Source organism: Lathamus discolor, chromosome 4 (genome assembly GCF_037157495.1).
Source record: "Lathamus discolor isolate bLatDis1 chromosome 4, bLatDis1.hap1, whole genome shotgun sequence".
Lineage (NCBI taxonomy): Eukaryota > Metazoa > Chordata > Aves > Psittaciformes > Psittacidae > Lathamus > Lathamus discolor.
The window spans coordinates 65,063,449-65,083,149 of record NC_088887.1 but is presented as its reverse complement, the minus strand read 5'-3'; the positions used below and the strand labels follow the sequence as shown (position 1 = coordinate 65,083,149).

At 42.0% G+C, this 19,701-nt stretch overlaps 1 protein-coding gene across 2 annotated transcripts in view; it reads right to left on the bottom strand.

Moving 5' to 3' along the window:
• Window positions 1-19,701, bottom strand: part of RASA3 (RAS p21 protein activator 3) — a 178,008-nt gene that overhangs the window by 43,683 nt on the left and 114,624 nt on the right. For both annotated transcript variants that reach the window (XM_065677862.1, XM_065677861.1), the window contains one exon: window positions 13,987-14,063. In XM_065677862.1, coding sequence (XP_065533934.1) covers window positions 13,987-14,063 — 77 coding nt within the window. The remainder of the gene's footprint in view (window positions 1-13,986; window positions 14,064-19,701) is intronic.

Sequence of the window (19,701 nt, the reverse complement as noted above, 5' to 3'; positions counted from 1 at the left end):
AGCAGAGGAGGCAAAAAATGAAATAAAATCACACATAAAATCACAGGCATTTAACAGTAGAATCAAGGCATTACGTCCTCAGAAATTATGTTTTATTAAAAATTGAAGTACAGAAATTCTCAATCCAAATCAACATTCAGATACATGAAGTCTGTGAAAAACAGGAAGGACTGTGGAGACTTCTTTAGTTATCCGAACAGCAACACACAGATCAGGCTTGTTAAGTTTCATTTACCTGAAGTTTTTACGCTAATGCAGATAGAGCTATTCATACCAAGAAGCACAAACATCACACGCATGAAAAAGCATGACCGTATGCTGCCTAGTTTAAATTGTTAATTGTTCCTCTGGTCCTACAAGGCCACCTACCTCATTGTGACACTTGATTATGCCAAAATCACTGAAGTGGGTAGTGAAACATCTCACATGTAAGACAATACACGTGCAGCTTTCCAGAGCTAGTGTAACACTTTCACTGATCAATTACTACCCTTTCCTTCTTCTCAGTGCTGGGTATCCTCTTAGGACTGTCAGTGTCCTTGGCTCCTGCTATAGCCTCTCCCCTACAAGTTTCAGCAGAGAAAGGGATCATCTCTCCTACACATACGCTATAGTGTTCTGTGCCTAGAGGATCACACTGTGAATATATTACAGAAATTGCAGGAAGGATGTTTTGGGGCCATTCTGTGGAAACACCAAAGAAAGTGGATTCAGCAGACAAACCCATCCCTTAGCAGTGAAATCTTCTTAATGAAGCATCATCCTCTGCAACGTCACAACTGTAAAGCACCAGGCTCCTAAGACTCTCCACAATTTTTAAGACATTGGTAAAGTACTCACCTGGAATGATCCTGCCTGATGCTTTCCCCTCTAAAACCATATAGATACAGTGTCTTACAGGTAGCATTTCAGAAAATAATAAAAAAAAAAAAAAAACTATTTAGACTGTTTTTCTGGGTGATGGCCTACTACTGAACTATCACAGAGCAATACGCAGGAGCTGCCTGGGGAGGAAGGCACAGACTTTTAATGGAAGACAAAATACCTTGACCAGTTGGATGGGATAAAGGACTAGGTGAGATTTCCTGCACAATGAGAGCACATCAGAATGGTAAACCTGGTACCCTACCTGGAGCAAAGCATTACACGTACTGTGAGCAGCTTCTGCTGGCACACTATCCCCTTTTACCTTCTACCCTGAAACATCAGTCATGTCCTAGGTTCAGCTAAAATCTATGATATCCCACCCAAAGAAGGCTCTGCTTCACCAAGTGGTGGTTATATTGTTATTTGCACAGAACTAAGACATCTGCTGATGAAAAACAATGTTGAGTAAATGCTCCTTAAAAGTTTTTAGTGTCTTGTCACTTTAGATCTTAGGGAAAAACAAGATGCAAATTAAGACATGGTCAGGTAGGCATTCTGGTATAACCAGCTGTAATTAATAGCCCACATCAGCTTTGTAATTCCACTTATTGCACAAACAGTTCATACTTGCATTAAGTTTCTCCTTGTATTTTGGGACTGAAAGGGATTTTGGGGATCACGGTCTGGGCTCTTTCAGTACAGTGATGAAAGCTCTCACGTACTCAAGTTGTGCAACGAGCTCATGATGTCTACCGCCTCTCCAGAGCACCTTCTTGAAAGAAATCAAGGTTTAGTTCAAAGGACTGCCAATGATTAAAACATCTTTACAATGTTCTACAAGAAACACTTCACTGATTAATGAGCAGGGGGGTGAAAGTGGTATGCAGTATTTTACTACTTGTTTCCTCACTAAATTAGCCTTTTGCTTCCAACCACTGGGTATTACTGTGGTAAGAAGAAATAACCAGAAGGACTCCCATCTGAACATCGTGCACACTGTGGTTTCATCCACTTTGAAGCTTTTCTTGCATGAATCAAACACTTGCTCACTGTGAGACACATTTACCAGATATGGTTCTTCCTGCAGCTATTCTGTGACCTCTTGTGAGTTCAACAGCAGCCTTTTTAGCCTGGTCTCCTAAAGATACAGGCTTATGAGAAAAATGCTTTCTGTCTACATTTGGCCAATCTCCCACTGTTGATGTTTTTAGTCATTTCCACAAAATTTGAAAAAGTTGGAGAGCCCTCAAAAGATACTCCAGTTCCATGAATTTTGTGAAATTCAATGGCTGGGTAGAGAATAGAGCACCACTGGATGTCCCCAGGGAGGAAAGGGGGAGTTCAGCAATTCTCTATAGCCTTTGACTCAACAGTACATGAACAAAGTCAGCCATTGCACCATGCCACCTCTTTCCAACATGATGTTTAGGCTAGCAAAGCAGGAAATGGGACAACGAGGCACTGACTGTCCAACAACTAAAAGAGTAACACCACTTGCAGCCAGTACATCTGTAGCTGTATAGAGTCTAGCTGAATTCTTGCTTCTGTTTGAAGCTTACATGAAGTTATTACAAAACCATCAGCTTGGAAGCAAGTCAACTGTAAAATGAGTTGAAATTAATTGCTGACATACTGCCTCCAAAAGCACAGCCTCCTTGCCAATTTCCAAGCTTGTTAGAATGGTATCACACATTTTCTTTCAAAATATTTCCCTTTTCTCTTTGTATTTGAAAGAACAAAATGATTAAAGGAGGAACTAGCAAACTACCTTGTACAGCGGGAAGAGTGACACAGTGAAAATTACTGATTATAAAGTGCTATTACACATGTATATTAAAAGACTTTTACTCTTTCTCACTCACAAGTGCTTTGTTTGTTACAAATACATAATTAGCAACACAGATGAAACATTTCACAACCAGCTCTTACTAGAAATGCCAGAAAATAGCATCCAAGTCAAAGGTTTACACCAAGGCGGGGGCACGGGGGGGGAAGTATAGTAGATCTCAGGTTATTTTAGCTCTGTGGACTGTGAAAATAATTTGGTCAAAGTACATAGCCAATTGTGCTCCCAGTTCAATAAATGTACCCAGAAACATGAATGTGACTTCTAGCTCACCCAGATGGTGGAGTAGGGAAAGAGATACTTTCTCATTATTGCCCCATACACTGTCAGACTTCTTGCAAAACTTTCCTCTCAACAAATAGATCTGTGAACAACTGAGTTAATGAAGGGTGTTTCCTACATATTGTATACCATGTCTACACTCTTAAACTTGCAAAAAAAAACCCCAACTTCAACACCTGTGGACCTATGACTTCCCCTTTACCCTGCAGCTTCCCCTATTTCTAAAATACCTTGATGTCCCCAGTTCCTTGTTCTACTAACTAAATACTACCTTGGCAAGTGTTGCTCTTGTAGCAATAGACAAAAAACTTGCAGAGTTTCAACAGTCATTCAGAATGTAACAGCATATAAATTTACCTTTGTATTATGCTAAACACTGTGTACTTCAAAGAGCCTTTTGATACAGGTCATACTGCAAGGCAGCCAACTAATTTTTCCTAGGGCCCTACCTCAAGCATAATTGAACTTCCGTAGCTGATCACCATTAAAGGACATTCGGGGTAATGTCAACACATCCAAGGTGCTAACAATTCATAGGTTTCAAAATCCATGCATCTCTTACGAATACGGGTACTACAGGAATTCTAATGCTCCCCCAATCACCCTAACACTGTGACCTCAAGCACACTGAGAAGTTAAGTCATTAATCAGAAGGATTTTTGCTTGAATAATTTCCCTCCATTTATAAACTCAGACCATGTTTACTCTGTGTAAAACAGGAAGTATTGTGCACTATTTGAACAGTAAGTAGCACTTACTGTTGGAACAGACAGAAGAGTTACATTCCAGTCTTGAATTACAAACTCAGTTTTGTACGTATCCCAGACGGCCATGTGATGACAATTCAATCTCAAAGGTGAGCACTAAAAACATGTCCTACTGGAGGTGGACTACTGCCAAAGGGTGTAATTGAAGAATTTGCTCTTGATTAGGATTACAGATGATACTTGTTTGTGATTTGAGTAAACAAAGAATTTTATGAACGAAGAAACACTGAAGAAACACTGAATACAAAACCAAAGAAGGGTGAACCTTTCCCACTTTATTTAATAGGAAACATGGCAGCAGGAGATAGCATTTATAGATATGGTAGGTTTGGTGGACAGTGAGCAATCTAAACTTGAGTTAGGCTACAAAACAGTCAACAGAAGTTTTGGTGAGAATGGAGACACAAAGGGGAGAGAACAACTTAGATGGCAGGCAGTGTAACCTCAATGCTACCAGAGCTGAGAGGAAGGAAAAATATTGATATACTATATGCTAAAGCCTTGGACAGAAATACATATCCATTCCCTCTCTTTTCCCCTTCCTACTCCCCAAAACCTGCAGTATTGCAGCACTATATGATAAAAATAGCAGATACTATGTGATTTAATATCTAAGCAATTTTCCCCCACCTGTTTGTTATGAAACACACAAAAGATTAAAAGCATGACCAAGATGCAATCCTGCAGGGAAAGGCGCAGCTTGATGCAGGGTAGGTTTTCTACAGAAAGGAGAATGTGACGCATTTTAATGGATGCATGAGTTTATTGAAGGTGAAGCTTTGAAACCACTTTGTGCCCTCGTTAGCATTCCCTACTAGCAGCAACGAGAAGTCAAACTGTTTCAGAATGCTGTGAGGTAACCTGATTGATGTGTACATTAAATAGGTCTGCTCATGGTCAGCAATACTGCTGGGTTTTTTCCTGATTCAGCTCATGTTTCAGGCAGGAAAATAAGCTTCATTTGACCCTGAAGCAAGTTCAAAGCCAGCTGTATGCTGTATGTCTCCGCAACAGAGTAGAAATTTCTCTCGGGCAGCACATAACAATATGTTCTCTAAGGCTGGAAGCAGAAAACCCAAGCGGCAGGGTGGCTCAGGGACCCATGAAAGCAAGGGAAGAATGCTGAGAGCTGTAACTTCACAGGAAGAGCACCCACTGCCAGCTCTGGCCTCAGGCTACTTCCAGACTCAACTGGAGCAGCAGCCTTGCACCAGGCCAACATACCACAAACAGCCTGAGACTGAGCACCACTGCCTCACACAGTAACAAATCAGTGTCACCAGCTGTCCTGGGTTTAGCAGTAGCAGTCAGTTTTTCTCCTTAGTAGCTGGTGCAAGCTCTGTGTTTTGACTTTCAGCCTCGGAACAGCACTGATAACACCGATGTTTTCAGTTGTTGCTAAGTAATGTTTACTCTGATGAAGGACTTTGTGAGTCTCATGCTCTGCCAGGGACGAGGGGAGGCCGGGAGGAAGCAGAGACAGGACACCTGACCCAAGCTGGCCAAAGAGGTATTCCATACCACAGCATGTCATGCCCAGGGAGGTAACTGGCAGTTACCCACAAGGGCACGGGCTCTCTTTGGGGGGGGGTGTGTGTGTGTGTGTGTCAAACTTGTTCAGCGGTAGTACTGTATTCTCATTTCCTTTATCATTATTATTATTGGTGGCAGCAGCAGTGATTTGTGTTATACCTTAGTTACTGGGCTGTTCTTAACCCGTGGGAGTTACATGCTCTCGATTCTCCTCCCCATCCCTCCGAGAGAGGGGAGAGGGGTGGGGTGGAGGAAAGAAAGAGGGAGAAAAGGTGGGGGGAGTGAGTGAACGAGCTGTGTGGCTCGGTTTGAACCACGACATCAGCACACTCTCTCCATGAGCACCTCCTGGCTCCTGATGACTCTTTTACAGAACACCCTCCTCTAATTTGGAAAAGGAAAGTGCAGTATGGCACACCGCACTCAAATGAGGAGCAAATCCTGCTCAATACCACTATTAAGTAACCGGAGTCCACCCAACAGCGCCATGATCTATTAAAGAAAACTGGAATACTATGAGAGATTATAGAAATTACATCAAGCAAATGGGTCCCACTGTCTCCTGCATTAAAATGGAACTCAGGGAAAAAAAACAAAAAAACAAACAAACAAATAAACAAAAAACCCACAAAAACAAAACCTCACAAAACAGTCCAGAAATGCATTATTTAAAACGTCGCAGGCCACCCTTCCTGCGCTCCTGCTTCCCACTCTGACCAGCATCAGAGATAGAACCATGACAGAAAGCCAACAAAATTTGGTCTTCAGCACCACAGATACAATACAACCATGCGTTTCCAAGTTCTCTCCTTAATTCAACCCTTTAGACAGTTTCTTTACCTATTCCTGGGATCTGGTGAACATAGTTATTTACAGGAAAGTAAACTAGCTCTAACATAAATGAGAAAAGCAGGAAACAAGTCAGTAAAGGAAAATTCTCAGATGACTCCAATATGATGCCTGTGTGTTTTAATTTTACACAAAAGCATTTAAATATATTCCATAATTGAAGGACTAGCTGCATTCCTGTAGGTTTTCAAGGTGTCTCCAAATGCAATCATAGGTGACAACAGCAAACCTTCAGGAGACAAGATGGGATCATAGAATGGTTTGGGTTGGAAGGGACCTTAAAGATCACCTAGTTCCAACCCCCTGCCACGGTCAGGGACACTTTCCTCTAGACCAGGTTGCTCAAAGCCCTGTCCAACCTGGCCCTGAGCACTGCCAGGGATGGGGCAGCCACAGCTTCTCTGGGCAACCTGTGCCAGTGCCTCACCACCCTCACAGTGAAGAATTTCTTCCTAATATCTAACCTAACTCTACCCTGTTTCCATTTAAAGCCATTCCCCCTTGTCCTGTCACTACATGCCCTTGTAAAAAGTCCCTGTAAGCCCACTTTAGGTACTAGAAGGCTGCTCTAAGGTCTCCCTGGAGCCTTCACTTCTCCAGCTTTCCTCTTACTCTTAGATTAGGATGCAGACTGCTGATCCACAAGCAGGAACAGCCATTTTCTCAGCCCTTGTGACTAGACTTGATAGATGTGGCTTTGACCTTCAGAAGCTGTGTGCAGCAAAACACAGTTGCTGACCCTCTGAAATTGTCAAAATGGAGCACCATGTACCTTAACCCTAGAAATGTCATTGCGTGAGAGAATTTTAAACAGTTACAGAAAGTCATACTGATTTAGGGCAATGTGTGGAGGATTGGCTTGTCGAAAAAGGTCAAAAGGTCACACTCCCATCAACGAGCTGAAACAAGACATCTGTGTAGAGCATGGTGCAAACCTCTCACACCAGATAATGAGGAAATGAAGGACACCGGCAAACAGCAACATACTATGACCAATCACAGCCAAGGCCACTAAGTGATAAGTGCATGAGAAGGAGGATGGTGGGGGGGTGCACGGTGTAGCTGCAAAAAATGTAGAAGCTACAAACCAATGATCTTGTAACATGTAGAAGCTATAAACCAATGATCTTGTAACATGTAAAAGCTGTAAGCCAATGATCTCTCTGTAACCAAACTATAAACATGCAAGCAAGGTATATAAGTATCCATCTGCTTAGCAATAAAGGAGACTTGTCGGTCATCATCGGATGAGCTCGTCTCCCGGCGATTCCCACAGCAATGGTTGCCAACCTGCAAGCAATGTGCTGCCCAGGCCACTTTCCAGCAAAGCTCATGGACAAGGAAATTCAAATCTCTAACATGAGGAACTGGACGGGAAGGTCAGATGCTGCTCACTGCATGCTCTGTCTTCTGTTCTCATGGGACAGAAGGCTGGAGAACCATCAGTGAGTCCCAGCATTCCTACCCCTAGGCAGAGACCTTCTACTTTAACCACACTTGACAAATGACACCTTCCTCCTTACCTCCCTCTTCCTCTTCAGAAGGGCTTTTAAAGCTCTTAAATGCCCACAGCTCAGTCACCCTTGTCTTAATGACCCCTGAAGTGTTTATCTTAGGGATGTCATATCTACTTATTGTTTCCTTTCCTGCTTGCTCCTGCAAACAGTGCATTTTACTGTATTCCACATGGTCAGATCACATCATGTAGAGCTCTTTAGAGAGCTGCATGGCATTTAAGTTTAATTCATATATTAATGCAGAGTGGCTACATCTTCCACACCAGAGCTACAAATGCTTCATTTATCAAATAAAATTTCAGCATTGCTAACGTATTTGTAGACTCACTAATTGCTTACTGGAAAACTGTGCTACTACATATGACAGACAGCAGTGGCTTCTAAACCACATATGTTATTATTTAGCTATATAGGTTTACTGGGGCCGGGGCTGGGGGGGGGTGTGGATAATAAAAGGAACAGGGGGAGGGGAAAACTATCCAAAAGCAGATGTTCCCAAGCTTTTTTAAACCTAAGAGACAAGACATAAGACAACACTTGAAGGAGCAGCTGGGGACACTGAATAAGTACAGACCTTTAAATGTGACTAATTACATACACATGCTGGAATTCTCAAAGGAAGATCAGGGAGCCAGGCTCCCAGCTCATGCTGACTTTCAACAGGAGTTCAGTGGCCTGTTTCATCAGGCATGCTAGAAGTCAGATGTCATCCTGCTAAATACAGAACACTGCTTCTAAATGCTGCCTCTGGTGGCTTAACCACAGGGAAGCCTATGGATTTCTACAAAGCTATCTGCAGGAGCCCTCCTCTTTTTTTAACTAAATACACATCCATGTATCTGCTGATCCTAGCCTATGTTGCCCTGTGATATGAGTGAAAGTTGTGTCTGCACCAGCCCAGAAGCCTTAAGTCTCTGGGGAACCACCTTTCCATGCTGAACACAGATGTGCTGCACAGAATCTGCTCTAATGATTGCAGGGAAAGGTTTACAAAAGGCCTAGATCTCCTTTCTGAGTGCTTCTGTTGTAAAGGAAGGATATCTGTATACATAAAGTGGTGTCTCAGGAAAGATTTAGGGAGAACCACATGAGACTGTTTTTCAAACATATTCAAGGAATGCAGGTACACACACTCCGTTCACGACTTAGTTCTAACAATTCAACATGGTCCATGCTGCTCATTTTCCTTCCTCTGCATTACAGAAAAAGAACAGTGCAGTTTCTAGGATGCACAGGATTAAGGCCTGATTCAGCTTAAAAACCAGGAGGTGAAAAAAACAAAAATACAGGAGCTATGTGTCAGCACAAAGGGGTAGGTATGGACATGACCAGCTGGAAGCATGGGAAAGCCTTGACCACTTTTTTCCATGGCCTTAGTACCTTAATGTTCATAAAAGCATGGACAGATTTCTGTCAGGTGACAAACCACTTGACAAACAAGACTGGGCCTTCACTTTACAGCCAGTGGAAGGTGATGGCAGGTGCTGGTAGCCACAAACAGCAGCTGACTGTGCACAGGGCCAGGGAGGCTGTGGCTGTAAAGAGCACAGAGGAAGACAACATGAGATACTTTGTGAGTGAAAGACAGAGAGAGAGGACGACAGAACCTACTGTCTTTTTCCTAGTGCTCAAGATAACTCACTACATGGCACAACAGTAGTTCGTACAAATGCAGTATATATATATATATATATGTATCAGGCCAAAGTCCATCCATTGTTGTCTTTTATGAGCCAAGCACATGGTCAAAGGTTTGTGCTCAGCAGGCTGTAGGTCTGCTCTCTTTGTATGATGTGAACATACACATCAAAAGCCTGCATCCTGAGATCTGTAACAGGGATGTGAGAGACTTACAGAGACCCAGCTAACAACTGTGTCCAAGCCAGTCACTAGGACTGTCAGATTTCTTATCAGTTTCACAGAAGGAGCCCACAAGTAACCAAGTGCTCCCAGGAGTGTGCCAAAGTGAGAGCTGTGGTCCTTACCAAAGGATGACAGCAGGAGCTGCTTGGGGACACAAGATGCATGGTGCCTGCATCTGTACTCTCAATGTAACTTTTAAATCCACTAATGCTTCTCCTTATAATATCTTTTGCAGAGATTTGGTCCAGGAGATTGTGCTGTAGCAGCTGGCAGAGATTAGGGCCTCTGAAGGGCTCCGATGAAGCACAACAGCTAAGTGGTTTAGGGCTAAATGAAAGTATTGAACGCTTCCTAAGGAGAAGCTACTAGGTAACAGCTTTGATTATTTTTGCTTCCTCTGCAGAGGCTAAGGAAGCTCACACATCTTTTGCATTTTAAAGTAATCTGCTACTTAATGCTCAAGAGCTCAGCACTTAACAATTTCAATTTGCCCTTCCATTCAGATAAATTTTCCCCTCCACCTGTGCAGCTGGCTATTCAGGGTGTGCTCCATGGGACTTCATGCTGGCTCAGCAAGGGCCCAGCTGCTTTCGAGGCTTTCTGGAATGCGGAGGTGGCAGGAATGTGAACACGCTTGCTGATGAAGACCTGTGGGTAAGCTCTTAAGAAAAATATTTCTTTTATGGATAGGTAAAAAAATTTCCTACTTAGGCCTAATCTTCACTCAGCCTGCATCTGTATCTTTGAAAACAAACACTATTCTGGGGCTTAAAAAAGCATATGTCTCAAAAGTATTTTTAAAGAGCTGCCTGCTAGAAGCAGCTTTTGTTCTCCCTGCAAACCTGAATTCTTCAACTAGCTGTATCTATGAGGCTACTTGCAGGGTAGTGTTTATCTTTGTCACTAAGAGCTCCATTTTTTTTTTTCTTAACTTAAAAAAAGGAATTCAAGGAAGTTCACAAGACAAGTATTGGATTCATCAGAAGAGTCTGGTTTTAAGATGAAGAGATTCTAGGTTCTTGCTCATGGTTTTACAGCCTCATCTTACTTGCTCACTGCAATAAATTCACAAGCTATCCACAAGAAAATCAGTTATCATCACAAAACTCGGCTGGAAGCTGCACTTCCCTAATACACAGTCCCTGGCTTTTCACTCATGAACTACATATAACAGAAGTTCTGTCTCCCCTACCTTTGGTGCACTTTCCACTGGCAAATCCTGGCTGCACAGACATGCAATTGAGCATTGCTTAATTATCACACTCTTTTCTTACATACCTAAGCACTAGAACCAAACTATGAACAAACCTGAATAAGATTTCAGATAGTGGAAAAACATTAAGAGCTGAAGTTTGCTGTATATCTTCCTAAAGTAAACAGTGTGGCATGAAGAAAATGTTGGACTTCATTCTAAAGTGCTTTTATCGCACACCACCCCCCAAATGTAATCATTCCCCTTTCTTTTTCTTCATCATTCCCCTTTTCTTTCTCACTTGTAAGACACATTGCCACAAAAACCTGCACCAATATAACTACATACTCTAGAAATATTTTTATTTCCCAATACTTTAATCAAAACTGCTAAGCTCTGTTCTCACCTACACTCAAATAACCAAGAGATGTGGAAGCTAGCTAGAGCTAGAGTGACCATGTCCACTACAGAAAAGAAGACGACATTGGGAAAAGATGGCTTCAGCAGACAAAAGCTTCCTTGTCCTGTGATTTTCAAGTTCTAAGAGCCAAGGGCTAGATTTAAATCAAGATAAACTCTGAATATTATGATTCAGTGGCTAAAACCTCAAGATTTTTCTAGGCATCTCAGAGAATACATTATACTTACTGAACAGTATCTTGCAAATCAAGGTTACAGAATGCTTCGCAAGCTAACTATTTTCTCTGCATTGAAGAAGGTGAATGAAATAGTCTTCAAATCAAGGCCTTACTGCTTTTCATGAAGCAAGGAGCTGCATGTGTTACATGTGAGGAAGAACCTTTTCAGACACTTATTTCTAGCATTTCAGGAATCCCAACGAAAAAATCTGTTGGTACTATAATGTTACCAGGTCTCATTTAACTGAGGCAAAACTTTAAAAGAAAGCTGGCTGTGGCATGGCATGCTGTTTCAGAACAAAAAGAGGTAAACACTTCTGAAGATCCCTCAGTATAACACCTAACTATTCAAAACAGACTATGGTGAGAGTGGAAGGATGTTCCAGTTCATCTATGTTTGCAGAGTCCCAGACATCACAGGGTCTTAACTCACAATTAGGGTTCAAAGGACATGGACAGAGGCCTTTGTGGCTGTATCACAACACTAAGGAGTGCACTACATGATTCCAGAATATATCTGGTACTCAGGACAGCTGTGCTCCTTTTCCATCACTAAACACAGTACCCTCCAGGCCTGCTCTGAGGACAGGCCAAGTTTAGTAATAAGCTGTCCTCTGTGCTCCCTCTCACACAGCAGAGACACAAGCAGGGTAGAAAGACAAGAAACTGCCTTTTCCCACCTTCTGTTTCCCCCTCAACTGCAAGGCCCTATGACCTATAGCAATACAAATAACACTTCAACCAAAGAAGCCAGCCAACTCTGCAGATGCAGGTTTGAACCCTGGTTTTACAGAACATGTGTGATCATCATCACCTGGTCACATTCAAATTGCACAATGGAAAATGACACAGTGAAAGTCTTCACACAGCAATTAAAGTAAGTCTGGGCCCTCCAGGTGGTGCACAGCTATACTGACATAGAAACCCCTGTTCTGAAAAAGCTACAGCTGTGTTCCAGTGTGTCCTGGGTTTACCAGGAGCCGTTTTGCTCCTTCTTAGTAACTGGTGCAAGCTCTGTGTTTTGACTTCCAGCCTGGGCAGAGAGCTGATAATACCGATTGTTTTTAATTGTTGCTAAGTAATGTTTATTCTGGCCAAGGACTCTGTGAGTCTCATGCTCTGCTGGGGATGAGGGAGGCCGGGAGGAAGCAGAGACAGGACACCTGACCCAAACTAGCCAAAGAGGTATTCCATACCACAGCATGTCATGCCCAGAGGGGGAACTGGAAGTTACCCGGAAGGGGCAGGCTCTCGCTCTTCGGGGGGGTCGAACTCGTTCGGCGGTGGTATCGTATTCTCTTGTTATTTTCTCTTATCAATATTATCATTGGTGGTAGCAGCAGTGATTTGTGTTATACCTTAGTTACTGGGCTGTTCTTATCTCAACCCGTGGGAGTTACATTCTCCTGATTTTCCTCCCCATCCCTCTGGGAGTGGGGAGGGTCGGGGGGGTGAGTGGACAACCTGTGTGGATTGGTTTAAACTACGACAGTTCTTTTGGAGGGTCGGGGGGGTGAGTGGACAACCTGTGTGGATTGGTTTAAACTACGACACAGTGGTATTGTGCCCTGGTTAATAAGTTCACTGGAGCTCAGAGCCTACACAGCAACTTGCACCAAACTATCCCTGCTATTCACTCTGCCTCATCACAGCAGACTGAGGAGAGAAAGATTTCAAATGCATCTACTCACAGAGCTCTGGCAGGGCCCAGATGGCTAGAGGGTATACACACAGGCATGCAATTCAAGATCACGTACCTCAGCACATCCTCATATCAACAGTGTACCTAGAAGGATGTAGATCAACCACATGGCACCCCTGCATTTGCTAACATGTCCTAGATACGAGGACTACCATGACAGCTTATTAACAAAACCATAGCAAAGGCAGTCGCAAAATGATGTCAAATACTGGTCTGAAAACAGGACTGGTCAGAACTTCCCTAGCAGAGTACTATTCTCTATTGACACAACTGCCAAATAGGTAGAAGTTTATGATGCCAACACTCCAATTTTGACGGCTCTTGTGCCAGACAGAGAATACAAATCAGATTCCTGACAGAAGCCAACCAGTTCTGCCACTGCCCCTTCAGTAGCTACCTGAAAGGCTCTGGTATAGTCAGAGAGCAATGGCCTTTCAGACTCCTCCTCAGAGGAAGGCAAAATCTTAACTCCCATCTGAGTCCTGTGGCTTCTAGGTGTCTGTTTGAGTGAGATTGGATGACTGATTTTGAGACTGCTTTAATAACTGATGGCAGACTCCTGTGTGTTAAGTCATCTCTGTAACACTCTCACCACACAAGTTGTGCCACAAATCTGCTTAGCTGGTAAAGTCCTTAATGCAAATCAGAAAGACATTAATAATACCCTCTGGTATCTTTTTAGTATCTATGCCGTGACAAAACTGGGTAAGTGATTTATTAACATTTAAGGAATAAACGTATATAGATTATGTGGAGAGAAGAGAAAATTTAAAAATCTCACAACCTATAAATTCCTAAGGATATCTCTGATTAAGAACATTGAATATCCAAACAATATTTTGATTCCTCCAACCATTTTTAAATGAAGCACTGCACACTATCTGAAATTAGTGTGTTTCTTGTAACTCTGCAGTTGCATTTCAATCCTACCGTGTTGCAAGCTTATGGCAGACGACACCAGTGTCTGTTATGACTTCACTCAGTCTCAGCTCAAGGTGAACCTTCCCCTGAAACACACCAAAAGACCACATGAAAAGTTAGGTTTCTGCATAGCCAGCCACATCATTCCAACTTCAAACAAAGCAAGATGGTTAATGCAAGTAATTCCAGGAGGAGTTTAATGATTAAGTAATAGCTGTATAGCTATAACTGCCACAGAATTCAGATTAGTTGCCATTTCACTAAAATTTCAGTGCATAATTCCCACTGTTATTTGATCTCCATGTTTTACAAATTGATATGGGGGGTCTGTAGTCTGACACAAAAACGTTTGGTTGGAGCTTTATCTACATTAAACAGTTTAAATATTAAGCAAGGATCTGCAATACAGTCATTGAAAAGATATCACACCAGTGTGTTCTAAATGAACACCTACATGTTTTAAACATGAGAAAACCAAAAATTCTGAAATTATATAAACTGTGTATCAGTAAAATTATATTGGACAACTGAAAAAAAAAATACGACAATGTTGCTAGCATTCATAGCATCTATTATTGCACAGCCTGCAACTCCTTACCATCACATTAACTTTCTTATGACTTGGGCTGAGATGTTGTGCTCAAATATGCTAAGAAAATAAAGGCAATCATGATTATTAACTCTTATTAACTCTATTACATTTCAAAACATGAACATCCATTCCACTGACAAAAACTCAGCACCACTCTTAGCTGTATGTAAAGTAATTGCTAAGTATGTTTTGTTATTGACCTATTCTGACTTGCTGGCACTGCCCAATCATCTTCTGCAAATCATTGTGGCCAAAACTGCAACATTGACTTTCATAACTTCTCCCCTCCACCCTTTTTACCAAAGGATACTAAAATCCACCCTGCTAGTTAGTCAGAGCTCTAATGTGGGTATGATCTTTGACTCAGGTCTACCTTAACTCATACAAAAATGGGCTGCCACCCCTTTCACAAGATCTTCCAGATTTAACCTTTCCTCTTTTTTGCACATGAACAAAACTCTTGCCAGAGACTTCTCTGTCTCTTCTGACTAGTTACTGACTCCTGCTCTATAAGGATGTCTGTCCTGCATAACAGGGGAGAGTGAAGAGCAACCCTGGCCTCAAGTTGCTAAGATCTACTTCCTCTACAGTGTACTTGTCTGGACAAAAGCTGGAGAAACCAGTCCAAAGCAGAGCAAGGAGTGCAGTAACAATTAAGTAGCATGGACGCACAAAAGTTCAGTTCAAGGTCATTGCCTGGTCCTCTTACTTTTAGCAGTATAAACAAACTCTGAAGTCAGTGCCTGAATACTTGTCCTGAAGAAACCTTTTAGAGCTTCTGTTTCTTACTGCTAAAGTCATTCTCTTCCCTTCCTTGTATACTCCTTTGTCTCGATAGCATTCTTCCTGTACTATCTTGAATGAGTGCTTTGTGCTTTCCTGCACTTCACCCTTTCACTCCTCAAAACTTCCATCACCTACTTACACCTTTAGTATTCTGACTCAGCAGCAGTTTTTCCTGTCCAAGGGCTGGAACACAGGCCTTTCAAGTACATGTGGCAGATGATACTGGTGCTCATCATCACAGAAGACAAGACAGACAATCTCTCCAAGCTGTATAAGAGCCCATGGTACAGAGGCATCGCAGCAGCTACCTGGCATTTTGAACAGGGAAGGACTCAAATGTGTGTGGGAGTTTAAAAAGATGTTTCCTGCCAAGTGTCTTTTGCATCCTTTTAAACGAAACAATAAAAACAAGGCAAAACTCAAACATGTTGCATTTGTCTGTCAGACTTCTGATTCATGTCTGTTTCAGCAAGACATGTATCCTCCTTTGCCCGTCAGTGCACGCAAACGTCAACATCTGTCATTTTCTTCCAAACTGAAGCCTGTCATCAAGAATAAGTGCAGGATTTATCTGCACAAATGCATAGAGCCACTTCTAGACCCACCTCTTCAACACTCAGTTCCGCTGCAGTGCCTATGTACTCATGCGTAACAAGGGCTAAGCCCACAGCCAGCTAAGAACTCTGGTTAAGCAGGATGGTTTTCTGGCTTTAGTTTTACTATGTTTTCCTTTAGTCTTCACTGCTCTCTCTTCCACTGGTCACATATTTTACCACAGGAACTAAACCACAAGTCTCTGGAAAACAAATTTATAGTATGAGCCTGTAAAAAAACACTGCTGCTGTATCTGTTGGTATCCTTCATATCACCTTTACTAGAGGAATCAAAACAAATACAAGTTGTGAAGAAATTACAAGACAGAAACAGAGACTCATAAACTCTAGAGGAAATACCCTGTTGCAGAAAAATAACAAGAAGGTAAGATACTGTTTTTATAGAACTATTTCTGCTGGTTTTAAAGGCAAGACTAACCTCTCTCAGCAAATAAGAATGCTTCCACGCACTTAGTTTGCTGAATGCAAACTTACTTACAGTGCCCATTTGCTCAGTCTCACACAGACTGAGTAAGATGAAAGCTCCCTATTTTTGAAATTAAACTGCAAAAAGCCTTTTGAAGTCAGCAGTGCTCCACACGTTTTCCTAGCTACATTAAGCACAAAAACACAATGCTGCCTCTTTTGGACTGACTCTCATTTTTCTCTTGTGAAGCCTTTGAAAACGGTCAGCTGCTCAAAAAGCATCTCAAAGCTTCAGACAGCAAAACAGAGGTCACGGGATCACTGGGATCAGCAGCCCTATGACTGTTCCCAAAGCACCTCCTTACTTCCAGCTAAAAACTCAAATGCATAAATACATTAAAGTAAGGCTACAGCAACATACTTGCAGGCTTAATTCACAGGAAATGTAACTCCTACATAAACAGAATGCTTTTTCCCAAATCGATTATACCGTTAGGCAAAACATGCAGATTCTCTGAATAAATTTACTCCTGAGCAAGGGCATTAATTGGGTTTACAAAATACCAGATAATCCAGGGAAGAGAGAAAACTAAATAAATCTGTATCATAAAATCAAGAGTTAACCTAAGCAATATAGCTCAACCTATACTGGATTAAATGTACCCCAGAAACAGGGAGTCACCAATATTGTATTTACTGACATAGTAAATTCCTATTTTTATTATTAACAGAATATAAGAAATTCATATTTTTATTATTAACAGAACTAATGTGATAATAGCAAGAGCTTCCAGTTGTACCAGGTGCACTCAGTTACGCATTTACAAGAAGGCAAGATCTGATAATGCAGCAGGATAAAAAAAAAACGTTTTGCTCCTGTTTTACAGCTGAAACACCGTGGCTTGGTACTCCCCAGACAGAATCCCTGCTGCAGAGCCAGTGACTGAGTCTAGGATCAGTCCCAGGCCATAAAGTCATAAAGCTTTTTTAAATGGAGCACAGTGAAAAACCTCAGAGAAGCAGCTGGAGGTTTGTCAATTCTGAAGTAGAATGCATTAATTATTAAAAACATTTTCATTAAAAATATTCCAGGATGTTCCTAGAAGCAGCCATGCTCATTAACATACCTTTCACATTTGGAAGGGTAGGGCTTTTTCAAGGAACAAGCTGAAGGAGTGCCAACTCAACTGCTGAACGCTTCCTTTTTCATAAACGCTGACTGATATGGATGGGTGGGTTCATAGGTCGTACGTCCTTCCTAATCACATCTAACATCACATAATGGGGCCAGCCAGCTTCCATTTTTCAGTTCTTGATGAAAGAAGCCATCAATAGACTGACTTTTTTTTTGTAGGGAAGTAGCATTCAAAAGGAAATCAGTAACAAAACTTTAAAAGGGCCTTACTGTGTTAAAAACCAAAACCAACCCCAAACTATACTATGCTTGTTTATCCCCTTTACTAAAAAGTAGTAAAATCAAGTCCCAGTCTTGTTAACATTCTTAAACAGGTTATCTGGGAGAACTACATGCACAGTTATCTGAAAAACACACTGATCGTAAGCTTGCAAAGAGAAGAAAAAGCAGACTCAAAAGTCCTGTTTTTACAGATACAGGAAAAGCCTGTCTCCAACCACCTCATTTCTCCTTGGAACACAGCTGTGAGTTACTGTGGATTGAAACATCAGAAAGCAGTTGTAAAGCAAGTAAAAGTATACAAATGCTACCTACCTGTATCATGTTTCCAACAGTTGCAATTTGTGGCTTAATTTAAACACAGTATGTTGAAGAAAAAAAGAAAACACACAACCACAGATTATCCTAAAGCTATTCTTATGACAAAGTTCTGCCATCCTGGCATGAAGCACGTTTAGCATCTTGCACAAGTGTGGGCCTCAGAGGCCGTGTTTGCAGAGTTTCCAGGACACCACTGGGAGCGATTTCTGCACACGTTTTGGCCTGGAGTCTGACACACGCCACATGATCCAGTGACTGTAGATTCAGATGCAACATCTGATCTAACGCAAAACAGATGTGAACTGGTTTTTCAGGGAGAGATTTATGAAAAACAATGACAAACACTAGGAACATCTGCGTCTCTATCTGAGAGTCTAGTAAATGCACAGAAGACTGACAGTCTGGCTAAGTTCAAAAGACAGGAGCCAAATCTACCCAAATCTCTTAAATCATATCTTTAAGGAAGTGTCAACCACATCTCCATCCTTTTTGTTACTGTGAAAGTTCTTAGAAATCTTTCACTTTTAAAAAACACAGAAAAAGAACAAGTATTTACTGTTCACTTGCTTGAATATTAAATATTAAGTCAATTATCTTCATATGCAGGGCACACGTAGCACTCTTTCTTCTACAAAAGAACAATAGAAGCAAAAATGCCTAAAAGAGGTGTATGTCCCCTATTAAACCTTCTGGACAAGAGGGTTTTGTTGTAATTCTACTTCTCACTCACCTACCCAAGTTTGCTAGGGAATTTCCCCGCCAAAGTGGGAGTGCACCTGCATGGCAGCTTTCCAAACATTTATCCCACATGGGTACCCTTATCCCAGCAGCTCAGCTCAACTCTGCTCACTACTCAGGAGTGTGGAAAGAGAGACTGGGACCCACCTTCAGCTTTTTGCTCATCCTGCTGCTGCTACAGAGTGATTGCAGGCAGTCTCACCCCAGCTCCTGGAGATGGAGGAGGGAAGAGATGCAACAGGGGTGGGTTGTAGTAGAGGACTAGGCTAAGCAGGTGACATGAACCACAGCCCATGACTAATGCCAGCACCTCATTGTTTTGGAATCTTAAACTTAGGATCATAATACCCCTGGTATGTTGGTTTACTTTGCTGCAAATTGTTTGGAGAAAGGAGCATTGGAAGAACTCAGCACTGCACAGACCATTCCAGGCTATTGCTTATTTCCAAATTTTATTTCAGAATATAGAAAATTAGAGAGATCCAGTCTACTCTGAAACCCTCTTAGGCAGCTTTCTGAGATGTCACTTTCTGGCACTGATAAAGCTTAAAAGCAAACAATAAAACTGACCCAAACTCTAAGCGCTCACTAAATGCTGTCCATGAGGGAGTTGGGAGAGGAAAGACCAATAGTGCAGCTACTGCTTTAGGTAAATCCAGCCCTGCAGCATTATCAGCAGCCTCACTTGAGGTCACAGCCTAATAGCAGGTTTGAGAGCAGGAGGAAGAGTTTGTTTGTTGTCTGCATTTGCTGCTGTAACAGCTGCTCCTTCCTTTAACAGAGGGCAGCAGGCGGCTGGGAAAGGTCTAAGGATCATGCTCCAGATCACAGCCTGCCTGCTGGACCACAGCATG